The 15,964-nt window shown below is 37.7% G+C and overlaps 1 protein-coding gene across 1 annotated transcript in view; it reads left to right on the top strand.

The window, feature by feature from the left end:
• The first annotated feature begins 281 nt into the window (after positions 1-281).
• Positions 282-15,964, top strand: part of LOC140226528 (prolyl 3-hydroxylase 1-like) — a 57,622-nt gene continuing 41,939 nt past the window's right edge. Inside the window, exons 1-3 of the mRNA XM_072306978.1 lie at positions 282-734; positions 5,492-5,644; positions 6,998-7,169. Coding sequence (XP_072163079.1) covers positions 282-734; positions 5,492-5,644; positions 6,998-7,169 — 778 coding nt within the window. The remainder of the gene's footprint in view (positions 735-5,491; positions 5,645-6,997; positions 7,170-15,964) is intronic.

The raw sequence follows: 15,964 nt of genomic DNA, 5'->3' as shown, positions 1-15,964 counted from the left end.
TGCAACGTCAACAACTTTCACTCGCTGCCAGTGATCTAGCACGTTCTCGTGGTTTTCGGATGCGCTTGCGTGGGAGTGCGAGTGTGCATTACCCACAGGAGAGCCCACGGTAAGTGTCGGCGTGCCTCCCAGGCGCAGATCCGCTGGGTAAGCAATTCGTGAAGCTGAATCTAGTGTGAGCAATGCAATGGAGACTGTGCCGCGGTGAGTGATGTTTTGGTGTATCGTGATCGCGAAATTGGAGCCTTTTTAGACTAAAGCCGATGAAACTCTGGATCATCATGACCCAATTACTATCACTGACATCTTTCTTTGCTCTCATATTAATAAACTATCATTTATGGAGAACAGCGAACTCCGCACTGAGCGGCGAATACCTCCAGGAAGACACGACGTACGATGAACTCTATCAAAGCGGTATGCAGTCGTACACGAACGAAGACTGGATGGGAACTGTGTTTTACTTTGAAAGAGCTCTGCAAGAATTTCACTATTATCGTAGCAGCTTAACAGAATGTAGACTAAAGTGCCAAAATCTTTCACTAATAGCTACTTCAGAAAATGATCCGTTATCGGAATTAAAAGTGTTTGAGGGGGTGTTCAAAAAGGCGGACTGTACGCGGAGATGCAAATTGAGAAAACTCGGAGGAAGAAGCGAGAGGATAGATGATTCGGTCACCGACAAGTTTTTGAGCATGACACCATACAGCTACCTCCAGTTTGCCTACTATAAAGTAAGTCCAATCCTAACGTAGAATCTGGATCTTGTCCTTATTTTCATGACCATTCTCATTTGATGAAAACTGTTGTCAACCTGTCGACACCATTGTTCTCATGACCTCGTGATTGCATCATCAATCCCATGCCCGTGGAATCTGTATTTTGCATAAAATCCCTCAAATGTTTAAACCTTCCCATCCAGAATGTTGCCATCATGCTTTATTATCATCATTACATCAGTGTCAGAAGTTTTGTCATCTACAGATTATCACTGACCATTCTCATCATCCTTGGATCCTTGTGGATTGTACGCATTGGATCATCACCTCATGACATTGTCCTAGTTCTCTCCCCCCCCCCCCCCCCCTCCTCTCCCAATCCTCTTACTGGTCCTGCTGCCTTCACCTCTACCTTTTGCCCTTCTCCTCTTCATGTTCCTCTTCTTCTTAATCCTCATCGTCTTCTTCCTCCTCCTCCTCCTCTTCTCCTCCTCCTCCTCCTCCTCTCCTCTTCTTCTTCTTCATCCTCTTCTTCCCCTCAACCTCTTCCCTATATACTCCACTTTCTCTTCTTCCTCCTCTTTTTCCCTGATCATCTTCTTTCCTTTGACCCTTTCTGTCCCAATGAGTCAAATCTTCACAAATTTCACACACAAACCTATGAACAGGTAATTAATGTGGCACACAAAGGGTTAAAGATTCTTTATGAGGATGCTTGGTGGAGGTCTGCAATCTGCTAGTGTTTTTTTTTTTTTTTTTTTAAAGGGAAGATAAACCCCCAAAACAATGTGGATTGAGTGAAAGCAGCAACATTAGTAGAACACATCAGTGAAAGTTTGAAGAAAATCGGACAATTGATGCAAAAGTTATGAATTTTTAAAGTTTTGGTGTTGGAACTGCTGGATGAGGAGACTACTAGAGGTTATGACGTATGAGTGGACTACAATATCAAGAAAATATAAAGAAAATACTACAAAAATCCATTTTTCATGAAATTACAAATTCCATCAACTTGATATTGACATATGTTAAGGATAGCAATTATTCCCCCTGCTTTCTGAAATCGGTTGGTCCACTGCTCTTTCATAATTCTAGAAAAGTGAATTTTTGTTGAATATCCTTTATATTTTCTTTGTTATTGTTGTCCACTCATACATCATATCCTCTAGTAGTCTCCTCATCCAGCGGTTCCAACACCAAAACTTTAAAAATTCATAACTTTTGCATCGATTGTCCGATTTTTCTCAAACTTTCACTGATGTGTTCTACTAATGTTGCTGCTTTCACTCAATCCACATTGCTCTTTGGGTTTACCTTCCCTTTAACTGTTTCCTTTTCTTTCTTTTTCAGCATATGTTGTAATGATCTGTTAAATTTCTACTTTTTATCCTCACATGACAGGCTTTCCAAATTTCTCTTGACTCTCTAGGATACCCTAAACACCCTCATCTCTATTTCTTGTCATTGAAAGAGAAAAACCTCACTAATTTACAAATTATTTTTGGCTATTGAGATGCATGTTGTAAAGCAAAAAAAAAAAAAAAAAAAAAATTAATGTAGAAGTCATATTAAGATATTGCACGTGGATCTTTCCTTCTTCCTTTGACAGAGATTGATGTGTCAATCATTCCCATGCAAATTATAATCCTCCATATTTTTCCTGTGTGTGTGTTTATTTACCCCTGTAGTTGTGCATAGAACTAGTACGTTGCTCTTTTGTTGTTGACTTTGATAACCACTACTATTTGAAGCTTTCACTGGAAGTAATAGTTTCTGTTACAGCTGGAGAGAAAGGGATATTATTTAGATTAAAGTTTGCTCTCTATCAGGGATTGTGTGAACCTGTATGCCCTATACTCTTTGTCTGAAATGAATAGAGGATTAGATGATTCATTTGTAGAGTGAGGTTTCCTGTGTTATACATTTTCAGCCTTACTGAGGCCTCTCTATCAGTCAAATTGTACCAAACTGATTTTGTCCAATTTTCCTGGTGATTCAAGTGTCAGATTTGATTTCTCACAACTTGAAATGATAAAAATGTGTGGGAATATTTAAAATCTTCATGAAAGTTGATAAAGATGAATGCAACAAATTTTATATTTCAGATCGGATAACTATAAGTTTTGAACATAAAAGATCATCAATAGTGCAATAAGATCAGTCCTTGTATTCAGTAGTAATGTGGGTTATGGCAAGTTTAGCCTTGACTCAAATATTTGGAAGCAGGCATTAGGGCCAGCTGGGAGAGCATCAAGGCCAAACATACCTGATGTCATGTTTTGAATCCTTTGCTTCTACATCAACATTTATTTAATTGATATTTCTTTGCCTGACAACAAAAGTTAGCATTCAATTTTTGGAGGATGTGATACTATAAGTATACATCAAGTAATACAATGTATGCTACAAGGTTTGTATCACGCCAATGAACTAGATTTAGCTCACAGCTGTGGCAGAGTAAAATATATGTTTCTCGTCCCAACCCACTTCAACTTTAGAGACCACCTCAATTTATTTTTTATCTTGAAAAAAAAAAAGAGGAAAAAATATTTTAAAAACATCAGAAAATCCTGAAAATCCTTCGGGAAATGGTGGCCATCTTGAAAAAAAAAAAATAAATAAAAATCCCCTCTTTTTCATTTTTTTTTTCAAAAACCTGGACGAGGAACATGTTATTTTACTTTTCCTAATTGCAGGTCAAACCATTTGAGTTGTACTTAATTTATGTAGCTCTGTGTGAAAAGGTGAGGAGTATGTTTTAAATCTTTAAACTTGATGGATAGATTTTACATTAGACAAGAGGAGGAATACACTATAATTTACAAGATTACATTCTGATTTGTCCCGGAAATATTTCATCTAATAGGCATAAATTTTACATTTAAGCATCAATCCACTAAACATTCACTAGGCTTATCTTTTTTGAAAGTTTTTTTTTCTTTTTTTTTATGTAGGCACACATCATTTAACTTACATCCAAATTGTACTCAGTTGGCAGAAAATTTTTAGAGCAAAGTTTACTTCCTCTTTGCCCTCCATTTTGAATTATTTTGGCTGTTTTGTGTCAGTTGCTGTGGAAACATCTGAAGTATATTAATGAAATCAACCGTGCAAGCCTAATTCTGAAATCAATAGAAAAGGATGTAATTTATTTCCGGAATGATCAAAAGGGAAGTATTACATTTCCTTTGCTTACATTCACAAGGACTTAAGTTTTGACTGGCTTCATACCATTATTTGAATGTTAAAGGCATAATTTATTATTTGCAAATGAAACAAAAACCCAGCATTAGTGCTTTAATGTAATAGTTCTAAAATGTGAGTTAGGGATAGAAACAACCAGTGTAAAGATTCGAATCCGTATAATCAGTGTTAAGTGTTGTTAATTACTTAAAACAAAATGTGTTCAAACAATAGTTAAAAAATGATAAAAATGTTTTTAGACTAAACCATATGGTTTATGGAGAAAAATACTGATATTTCCTTATATTTTAGGCTTGATTGCGAAAATTTTATATGGTTTACTTACAAGAGACCTACACATATGCATCAAATGTGATAAATCTTTAAAGATGAAGGGATTGTTAGTTCGTTGTCTACCACTCAAATCAATCTGGGTTAATTGTTTCCGTCAGACAGGTGACTATAGGAGATAGCATCTGGAAAGCATTCAGACTGCAGTGACTGCCTTCACTTGTTAATGCAACGTTTACACCGTGTTCCCAATGTCCACGGCAATCACGTGATAGATGTGAGACAACGAGGTTAAGAGTAGACGGTATTAGAGGCAGACATGACAGGCTGCGGTTGCTGTGTTAGGTTTTTAAATTGTAAAAACATTTGCCACACATCCCGGTGCAAATGAAAAACCTAGTAGACCATAATGAAAATGGGTGAACGCAACAAAGCGTGAGAATGAGCCACAACAAAATGTCTGTGGTCCCGTCTGTAGCGGCAGTCTGTCTGTTAATTTTGAGCAGTGCACTTACATTGTTTTCATTCTTCTGTGACTAATCTTTACTTCAATTCAATTTTATGAAATTGTCAAAGATTGATCCAAGTTTTCCCCATGGTTTGTCAGGCATAGCTAAAGATGGTTCTTCTTTTTATAGTATGGGTAATTTGTGTTGGAGTTCATTGAATTAAAGTTTTAGAGAAGTTGTAGTACCTGGCTTTCCTTTTACAATGATCATAGTTTAAAAATTCAGTGTTCAGATATGGTAGAAAATTCCTGTTAAAGGTTGTGACTTTGTTATTAGTAGAGTTGCAATGACTTTGTTATTTTTGCCTGTACAATGATTTAAAATAAACAAATGATTATTCTTGTTTGCTGGTGGGAAGCTTTAAAGGGAGTGTTCAGTACTAGTTGAGGTGAGGATTCAGCTTGTAACATTTTGCGAAATATTTCTAAACCACTCTATGAACTGTTAAAAAACATATAATCATAAGGAAAATAGAAAGTTTATTTGATGAAAATCGGTTTTGAAATGACTTAGATATCTAAAAACAAGAAAAAACAAATAGATCCTGATAAAAGTCGTGGCCTGTCAATTTTATTACTAGCGCTTTTTGGGATATCTCGGCCATTTTAAGGCCAATTTTCATCACATAAACGTTGAATCCTTTTTGAAATTACATGCTCTTTCATATTTCATAAGAGGTTTCTCATTATCTCACTTAAAAATGTTATAAACCAGAATCCTCACCTCAACTAGTGCTGTACAGTCCCTTTAAGTTGATTTTTCTTCTACATGTATTTTCTGTATTTATAGAATGGTATGTATGAGAAGGCGATCTTGGCAGCGTACACATACCTCCAGTGGCATTCAGACGATGAGGTGATGCAAAATAATTTGGATTACTACCGGAATATGCATGGCATCGATGACACCAAACTCATCAATCTGGAGGAAAGAGTACAACAGGTAGATACCGGTCATGATAATCAGTTCTTCCATCAAGTTTCAGTTTCATTCAGTCTATAGTTACGTTCAGACGACAAGCCCTAACCTCCTAACCTCGAGGTTAAGCTCTTGCCCCCTAACTTCGACCTGCGTCCACAGGACGAATCTTAACCTCGAGGTTACGAAACATCGAGGTTAAATTCCTGCCCCTTTGAGTGCATTGATTTTTCTGTCCACACGGTGCTTAACTATGAGTGGTTATGGTTAGAGCGTTAACCATAAGATTTCTCGTGGCTCTTAACATAGAGCTAACCTCGAGGTTAGCTAACTACGAGTGCGTCTTCACGGTCCCTAACTACAAGCTTAACCTCGAGGTTAAGGCTTGTCGTCTGAACGTAACTAATGTCTTACTCTAGTTGGTATAAGGAATGTAATCTGTCAATTTAAATAGCAAATATTTCAAATATATGGCACACAGAAACACATAGAAATAATAAAATCCAATTAACTAATTATGAGCTATTATAAGGGGAGACATAACATGTTTAAGAAATCTCATGATACCATGATATCTTGTTGCCCTGGAAACCTTGATATTGGATCATTGCACTAACCTTTGTTTTGTCATACCAGGGCCCTGTTTTATCAAAAGATATAATCGATTGTAAAGTCCCTTACCACATAGGCTGCCATAGACTTATGATAGAAATTCGATATACGTCTTTATAAAACAGGGCCCAGACTTTACAAACTCGGAAATTACATTGTACACGTTGTACTGTAAAGTTTGTTCAAAGGGTCTGGCTTGTTTAATAGGCATTGCCTGAGGTGTGTGAAGTGATAATTTCAAATAATTTGACAGAACCCATTTCTCTGTTAAATCTAGATTCCTTTTATTTAACTTAAATACAATCAAACCTGTGTGCAGCAGCAACTGAAGAGGGACAAAATAAAAGTGACCATTTTTGACAGATGGCCACTCTAGACAGGTTCTTTAATACGGCTTTTCTCTGGAGGTAATTTTTTTCTTAAATTATTATTATTACTTTTTTTTTTAGTGATCCTCTCGGCAGGCGGCTACTATAGACAGGTGTTCACTAAGGCAGCTTTGACTGTAGCTACAATGTACTTTAAAAGCATGTACATACCAAGGTTAACAAGTTCTCCTCATCAATAGGAAAAACCTGTTAAGCAGTTTAGGAGGAGTCCTGAGTATAATCAGGCAAGTATCTATGAGAAATTTGTGTTGTAAAGCAGAATCAGCCAGTCCTCAATGAGTTAAGGAGTCAAAAGTTTTTGAAAGTTTCATGACATTGTGCAGTGTGCCTTGCCAGCATCCCACCTGACCTCAGGAAGTTGTTTGTCGTGACCTAGAAACACTTCCTGGCTGCCTACCAGGCCCACCAAGACGAGTCCTGGTCTAAAGTCATCTCAGACATGGAGCTGAGCCTGGTGGAGTACTGGAAGGCTGATGCCCAGTGCCGCGCCCTCTGTGAGGGGAAGTATGACAACAGGGAGTTCATGGACCTTTATGAGGCTATAGCAAGTGAGTATTAAGGTGTTTGGGTGTGGTCGTAGGTGAGTGGTGGAGGCAGTGGTGGTAGTGGTGGTGGAATTGGGCGTGGGTGGTAGATTGGTAGTAGAGGACAGTGGATGATGGATGGAGTGATATTAGGGTGGTGAGAGATTGTGGTATTCTGGTGACAGGGGACTAAACTCAACTCATTGATTGTTTTCTTATACTTTTAGATAGAAATACACTGGTAAGTTCTACAACTTAAATTTCAGACAGTGCAAGAAATGAAAGAATATACATTGTTTATGAAGTGAACCATCTTTTAAAAATGTATAAATTCTTTATTAAGTCATGTGCAGACAAGAGGTGCTATAATTTCATAATTATGATCTTCTACAACAGACAAGTTCATTTACGTCCCCATTATTCTCTTATAGTGATAACTTGTCTCTTGTTCATTTCCTGATTGAGGAAATCAAAGCATTGTTGTGAAGACCTGTAGAGTGAAATCCATCGCTGATTGTTCTGTGGGCAAACAAGCTTTGTGTACATCGAGTCTCGCTCATTTCCTTTGGGAGGCCAGCAAAATATTTTCATGCTTTGAGTTTGACTGTCGTCAAGGATCTTTTCACCTTCTGCATCATGTCTGTGGCTGAAAATGATAGGATGTGTGTCGGATTGTGAGAACGATGCATTTCTAAAACCTGCTTCTTTGTTCCATAGTTGTAGAATGAATATTCAAGCTGCAGATTATGCAAATTCATCTAATATAGACTGAGATATGGATGTGTGCACTTTGGTAGTTTTGGAATATCTCAAACTGAAATGAAACTAATAGCATGTAAATTAAATCTGTTCGACTGGACTTGTGAAATCACGGAGAGAACAGTTTCATGACTCTTCTGAGTCACTTCTTCAGCTCTGTCAGAAGTGACATTCTGTCTGAAGTGAAATTCTGTCTGAAATGAAATTGTTTTATCAAGATGACCAACATTGCAGAATTGAATCATCATGTCTATGTCTGTAAGTGTTTGTGTGTGTGTTAGGACAGCCCTGTGTTCTTAGTCACATGGTGGCTATGGTTACCATTAGAGATGACATATGGACCCCCAGTCTGCTTTAGTTTCACTTTTTACTTGATTCTCCTACCCCCCCCCCCAACTTGCAAAAGGAGACCAAAAGAAAAAAAGATATCGGATGTAGACATATTCCTTTTTATCCGTCCAGCATCCTTGTGGGTAGAATTCCAGTTGAGATTCAGTCTGTGATGGTAAACTCCATATGATTCAATTTGAGATGGCAAACCCTGTGACATATCATTCTGTGCTGATAAACCCCTTTAATATTTGACTCCTTGCAATACATTGCTTGATTTGACTTCACCTTGAACACTGCTGTCAGTCAAACAGGCGGTGGCCCCGCCCACTTTGGTATGTTTTGTTTCCGTGGTTACCTCCAATGGAGAGGGTTCACTCCTTGTTGAACTGTGTAAGCATCAACCATGATACCAGAACTAGAACCCAGGGAGGTGCTCCAGTGCCCCCATCATGCACCTGTATGTGGTCCTTCTACCAGTAAAGCACCCCTGACCCTTGACCCAGCAAAATAGATACGTGATGAAATAATAACAATGGGGAGCGAGGAAACTCTACGTCCTGCTTGTTACACATGTGTATCTGTTCAGAGTTGATACTTATGAGGGAAATGTATGGATATTAAGTTTTGTTGCATTTCCAGGAGCATTACCTTGTATTTTGGGAAGACCGTGTCTGATAGGAACCAAAGCTCATCAGTAATTTTTTTTAAAAAAGGACGTTGGCTGTGAACATAATTTTAGTGTTTGTGATGTGTATTTTCCAATGAGAAGGTTTTATAAAAGAGAAGACTATTCAGGGCAAAAGGAGATGAGGGAGACCAGTGACGACTTGCACAGAAAATGTAAAATGTAAATGTATAGGCCTATTCATACCAGGTACGGATATACAACGTTACGATATGAGAGCATTCAGACACATAAAAACGTGCTATATCCATACGTTGTATATCCATACGTTGTATATCCATACGAGAACTCTCTAGTCTGAAAGGGGGGGGGGGGTAAGAAATCGTCAGAGGATTTCGCTGCACGAATCGCACTCAAATCCCATATTTTGTGCTAAGTTTTAATTACCACCCTAAAGACCATGTTAATACCTGATGTATCTCAAATAGTATTTTGCTGTGTGGTTGTATTATAAAGCACAAGTATTTCACTCTCACTATTGTACCACGAGTGGAAGATGTCTCTTGGACCTTTAAAGGCTTACACACTATTCAAACCAGATTTCATGTCTTGATTTGATTGAAATGGAGAGTGAATATTTTGATGGAATATTCCTGGAAATCATCCAGGTCAAGGTTGTCAAATCCTGAGTTTGTGAAGTAGAGGGCGACTTGGTGACAAAAAAAAAAAAGCGAAAAAAAAAAAGGGTTTCTGTCCACTCTTGACATTTATGATTTTCTCTGTTGCTCTACAAATTAGATTTAGAGTCCTTATTAGTGAAGTATTTCCAGTAATCTTTTGTTTTTCAAGATGACTTGGGTTCACAAAGGTTTCAGTCAGAAATGCAATCAGCTTTCTATCAAATTTGTGAGTTCTTGAAGTGAATTGCTTTATTAGTGTCCATGAATGTAAGTTGCTGACCAAATATAGAGTGATATTTCATTGACCAAATCTTTTCATACTATGAGTGTAAAACTGTTTATTTTTTAATTAGGCTGAGTTTGGCAAGCTTTTAGATTGTTTTGAACAATCTATTTCTTGATTGTAGAATGGGTGGAATTCAATTTTCCATTAATAACAGTAATGATATCATGAATTTATATTGCTCACTCAGTCTTTTTAATAGGAATACACTCAACTGCCCATTTAATAGTCAATCAATTGATACTAAATAGTATGTGGAGAAATGACCTATTACCCTGAGTCCTTGTTAAAGGGACTGTACAGTACTGGTTGAGGTGGGGATTCATGTTTTGAACATTCCTAAGTGAGATAATGAAAAACCTCTTATGAAATATGAAAGAGCATGTAATTTTAAGAAGGATTCAACATTTATTTGATGAAAATTGGTTTTCAAATGACTGAGATATCCAAAAAAGTGCTAATAATAAAAGGCGACATGCCACAACTTTATTAGGATCTCTTTGTTTCACCTTGTTTTTGGATATCTCAGCCATTTCAAAACCGATTTTCATCGAATAAACTTTTGATATCCCTTAGAACTGCATGCTCTTTGACATCTCATAGAGTGGTTTCCGAATATCTCGCAAAACGTTAAAAGCTAAATCCTCACCTCGACCAGAACTGTACACACCCTTTAAATGTTTGTCTGATTTCAGCAAGAAATACCATCCAAGTATTAATTAAATGACCTGAAATGTTTTTAAAGTCAATTAATAACATCTGGAAGTCATCTAGTCTTGAAGACCCAAGGACAAACTGCCTGGATGGTTTAATCAATTCAAGATTGTATCTCTCTGGTAATTGCCATCGAAATGAGACTTGAAGAGGGCTTACTGCAAACTATCTCCTTGTTTGAAGCTGACTGACATTTAGGGGTCATACAAAGTATTATTTAGAGTTATATACAAAGTATCATTTAGAGTTCATACAACTTTTAATGTACTGAAATAAAAGTACCAAAAAAAAGAAAGAAAAAAAGCTGCTGAAAACTGCGTATCCAGTAATGGTGAGCCAGTGGAGTAAAGTGGAGTCAAAAGGGGCCTGAGCTCTCAATCATAGCAGAATCTATGTCAGAGGCAAAATGGTTGTAGATAAAAAGTTACTATGCATCATTCTTCTTGTCTTGCGTGTCAATAAAGTACACTTCCGACAGGACTACCGACAGTGTGCACAATATTTTGAGGTTTTCTGTGCTTTTTGGCACTCAAAACTCACATAGGCAAACCTGTTAGGCCAGTCTTCTTGAATTTTTGTTCCACAAAACATTTCACTGTCAGAGGCTTTCTGGCAGTTTATTTGGGATTATTGATCAAAAATATATTGTTCTACGTGTATTTAAATACGCCAAGTATTTCATGATGTTTTTATTTTCGCAAATTTTGTGAGTCAGGTGCTATTTGTGAATTTACACACGAAAATGTTGACTCTAATCCCAATATATGAATGTGGGGTGCACAATTAACATTTCTCTGTTCAGTGCTTTAATATAATTTAATTTAATTCAATATACTCCATGATCACGAATTTACCCACTCGCGAAATTGTCAGGAAGTCTCAATTCATGAAAATTTCGACTCACTAAATATATGACGTACAGTGCAGTTCTGTCATCATGACTTCCTACAAAAATCCTGGCAATCTTTAAGGAAGAATTTTGCAATTTGATACCTTAATTTGGCAGCACTCTTGAAAGACGTTGCAAATTGTTGAGTATTGTGGTCATTTTACTAATAGTATGTTTGCAATTTGTAATGCAGTTTACAATAAACGTAACCATCCTTATGAAACTTGTCTGTGGTCTAAACTGGGAAGAAATGGCTGTGAAGCCCATTTTAGAATTTCAAATTTCATCAAAAAGCTTCTTTTCCAAGCTACCTCCAAGTTTGCATATGAATCATTAATTTGTTAGCACTTTCAATAAAGATATCACTTTTGAATGCATATATGTGACCCGCTACAACAATAGGATCCTAAAGTCGCTGATGGCTGCGCCGAGAAAATCGGGTTTGAAATCACATCATCAAAATTGGTCAAAACAAGCGGATTCTTGGTTTTGGCATAACTCTGTAGTCTAATGTTTTGTTTATCATCTGCCGAAATTACGAAGCTAAATGATCAAAGGAAAGGCAAGAAATCAGAGTTTTTCTGGGCCATGTTTTTTCGACATTCAACGTAACTGAAACGTGTCCGAAGATTTGGATTTAGCGCCGCAGCGAGACTCCGCCCCTAGCAACAAGGAAGTGATCTTATTGGTCAGCACGTGGCATCCTGATTACTGATTGATGCTGGCGCTGAGCTTGAATGAACATCGCGGAGGTCGCTAGGAGCATACCTTCTATTGTCAAGCGGTGAAAACTGTCTCGCCTCCCCTTGATCATGATAGCGTCGGAAGGAAAACTTTGAAGGCGTTTTTCTCGAAACTCTGATTTCCACAACCACTTGACATGCGCTAATAAAATCATTGATATCTCCGCAACCGAATACTCATATGAGTTGTGCTATATATGAAATTAAAGTAGAAGAGTAAGGGAATAATGTCATGTCATTTCCAGAAAATTGTCCTCCCCCGACTTTCGGAACCTTTTGTTGTAGCGGGTCACATATTATGTTAGAGGCAGGCCTCCATTCTATGCATGAGTGTCTTGTGCCTAATAAGTAGACAAATTTGCCCAGTTATTATTCATCTGGAGACATTTTAATGTACTTGCAAACATTGGGGATAAAAAATGTACGTACTGTATGCTGAGGTCTAGTACAGTGTATGCTGTATGAGAGTAATTTGTGGTTAGGACCAATGTTTGCCAACTGAACCTTGTTAGCGCTGTCATCAATTAGTAGTCTGGTCCAGTCCCTCCAACAATCAGTGGGATGTCTACCCCCTGGGTGGCCCTGATGGTGGTTTGGTCCAATTTGTGGGTGGAGTCAAATCAAATACATGTAACAATGTTTGTCTCTTTAATACCGTCAGAGATCTCTGTATTTTGATTTGTTACTGTACATCTATTTCATTCAGAGATGTGTAAAGTCCTATCAAGACAATCTCCCCCCCCCCCCCCCCCCAGGCTGAATACTGGTTTATAGTGATAAGGTTACATTAAAGATGAGAGTTTTAGTGTTAGTTTAGGATTAGAGCTTAAGTTAGGATTAGGTTCAGGATTAGGATTAGGTTAAAGGGTGTGTACAGTTCTGGTCGAGGTGAGGATTTAGCTTTTAACGTTTTGCGAGATATTCAGAAACTACTCTATGAGATGTCAAAAAGCATGCAGTTCTAAGGGGTATCGAAAGTTTACTCGATGAAAATCGGTTTTGAAATGGCTGTGATATCCAAATACAAGGTGAAACAAAGAGATCCTAATAAAGTTGTGGCATGTCGCCTTTTATTATTAGCACTTTTTTGGATATCTCAGCCATTTGAAAACCAATTTTCATCAAATAAACGTTGAATCCTTCTTAAAATTACATGCTCTTTCATATTTCATAAGAGGCTTTTCATTATCTCACTTAGGAATGTTCAAAACATGAATCCCCACCTTAACCAGTACTGTACAGTCCCTTTACGGGTCAAGGGAAGGGTCGGGGTAATTTCCCAGGAGGTAATTGCCATAGACCTGTGTTAAATAATTGATGGACAGTGATTTTTTTTTTTTACCATTATTGCAACTGATCTTGACATTTTAGTGATTAACCTATTGAAGACTAGACCTGAGTAGAGTCAGCTGTATGTCTGTGGGAAATGTGTGTTATATCAAAATCAGTCAGTACTCGGTGGGTTAAGACACACAACATTATTTGAGGAGGATACTGTAAAAGTGGATATTTTTGTGCGACTGATTGTTTTCGCTCGACAGGGTAAGAAGAGTTTTGCGTGTTTTTAATTCCAGGGAATCACGACTTCAACTACTGGAACATATGGCAAGCAAAAATATTCGCGTGCATTTATTTTCATGCTTGATTCTGGTTGCGCGAAATGCACGAAAATTTCCACTTTACAGTAATCAAGAGAGTTTATACGACTTTCCCTTCACAACGTTAAGTTATCACTTTGTACTATTGCATACTGTTGTCTTGGCTTGACCTGTTAGTCAATATTTTACTTGTGAGAATGGGAAATAGTGATATTGACTCAAAAATGTCAGTGACAGATGGTAGTAGGTAGACATACGATAGCCACCAAAAACAGAAAGGAAACGCGAGTGTTTCACAAAGGTGTAGGTAGTGATAGTTGGTAAAATGCACTCACTTTATGTATTGTTTACCTTTTGGAGCAGAGTTAAAGAATGTTTGAGTTATCTTGTTTGATGCATATTATATGTGTAGGTCAGTTGTATCACAAAACATCCTACCATATTGAACATTTGTGCAATGAACCCTAAAATATAAGGAAATGTTCCTACAGTGTATTCTCTCTATAAACCATAACTGTAGACAGTTTATTAATTCATCATTTCTAGATTTTTTTTTATTAAAGGTATTGTTCACATTTCAAATGACTTTTCATTGATTGTACTGATGAAATTTTTTACATTGGTTGTTTCTATCCCTCACGCACATTTTAGAACTCTTTTTAAGCACTAATGCTGGACTTTTGTTTCATCTGCAAATGTTAAATTATGCCTTTAAAGAGCATATTTTTGTTTTCTTCAATACTTTGATAATCTGGAGCAAACGAGATGTGAGATGTGCTACATTTGGGAAGAGATTCGACTAAATGTCATCACCAGATGTTGTTTTCTGGAAGTTAAAAGAGCTTTTGGGAGATAGCAACCTGTTAAATTGCATCCACAGACAGTGAAAGTGAGTAGCCTGGTCCTTGGGACCAGTAATCGGTCCTCCATGGGGTCCTTTTCACCCTTCCTTGATGGATTTTATTGGCCCACTTTAGGCTCATCCTTTGGCCCTGTGTGAACTGTGCATGGCATGTCATGGGGAGGAGTTTCCAAGAGGGAAGACAGAAATTCCTGAACGTGCCTAAAGTTACATTCAGACGACAAGCCTTAACCTCGAGGTTAGGAAACCTTGAGGTTAGAGCTTGCAGTTAGGGACCATGAAGACGCATTCGTAGTTAGCTAACCTCGAGGTTAGCTCGATGTTAAGAGCCACGAGAAATCTTATGGTTAGCACTCTAACCACGGGGGTCCCCTTAAGCACCGTGTGGACACAAAAATCAACGCAGTCGCACTCAAAGAGACAGGAATTTAACCTGGAGGTTTTGTAACCTTGAGGTTAAGATTCGACGTGTGTCCGTTAGGGGGCAAGAGCTTAACCTCGAGGTTTCCTAACCTCGAGGTTAGTGTTTGTCATCTGAACATAAGTTAAAATTACCCCAGACTTCTATATAACGATTCAAGCTTATTTCTGTTACAGCTGTGTAATGGAAGCTGTAGATATGCTCTTCAGACTGTCCAAACATGACATCATGGACTCTTATTATTCTCCTCATCCAGTGGTTCCAATGCCAAAACTTTAAAAATTCATACTTTTGTCCAGTTTTCCTCAAACTTTCTATGATGTGTTAATGTTGCTGCTTTCACTCAATCCACATTTCTCTTTGGGGTTTGGTTTCCTTTAACAATACCTGGGATCAGGGAGGTGGAATCCTGTAATAGTCACACCTGTTTTAGGGAGTAATTCAATGAGACAGTAATCTACTATAATTGATGATCCATTTTCATGAGAGAGGGAGTAACATCATGAGGAACACAGGTTTTAAATGAAAATGGAATGACTGTGATTCCACCAGATGTAGGCTGGGAGACTCTCACATTGTGAGTATGGAAGAGGTTTTCATCTGTTTGGAATCGTTTGACTCCTGAACCCCACAACATGATATCAAAGTGTTGACATCTCACATGAACACAGCTGGCCAACATTCACTCTCCATCTCTATCTCTCTTCCATTCTTCCCTATAGATATGTAAGTAAAGAATTTTTTAAATGTTTTATTAACCCTTTGAGGACGAGTCCCGAGTATACTCGGGCAGGGGTCTATGGGAAATGCGTATTGTAGCAAAATCAGTCCATCCTCAACGGGTTAAAATCAATTCAAATAAACAAAATTTACGTACTTGTGACTATAAGTGACTGGAACATGGCAAAATAC

The sequence above is a fragment of the Diadema setosum genome, chromosome 3 (genome assembly GCF_964275005.1).
Source record: "Diadema setosum chromosome 3, eeDiaSeto1, whole genome shotgun sequence".
Classification (NCBI taxonomy): Eukaryota; Metazoa; Echinodermata; class Echinoidea; order Diadematoida; family Diadematidae; genus Diadema; species Diadema setosum.
Note: the sequence above shows the minus strand (reverse complement) of the source record. Positions and strands in the feature narration are given on the sequence as shown.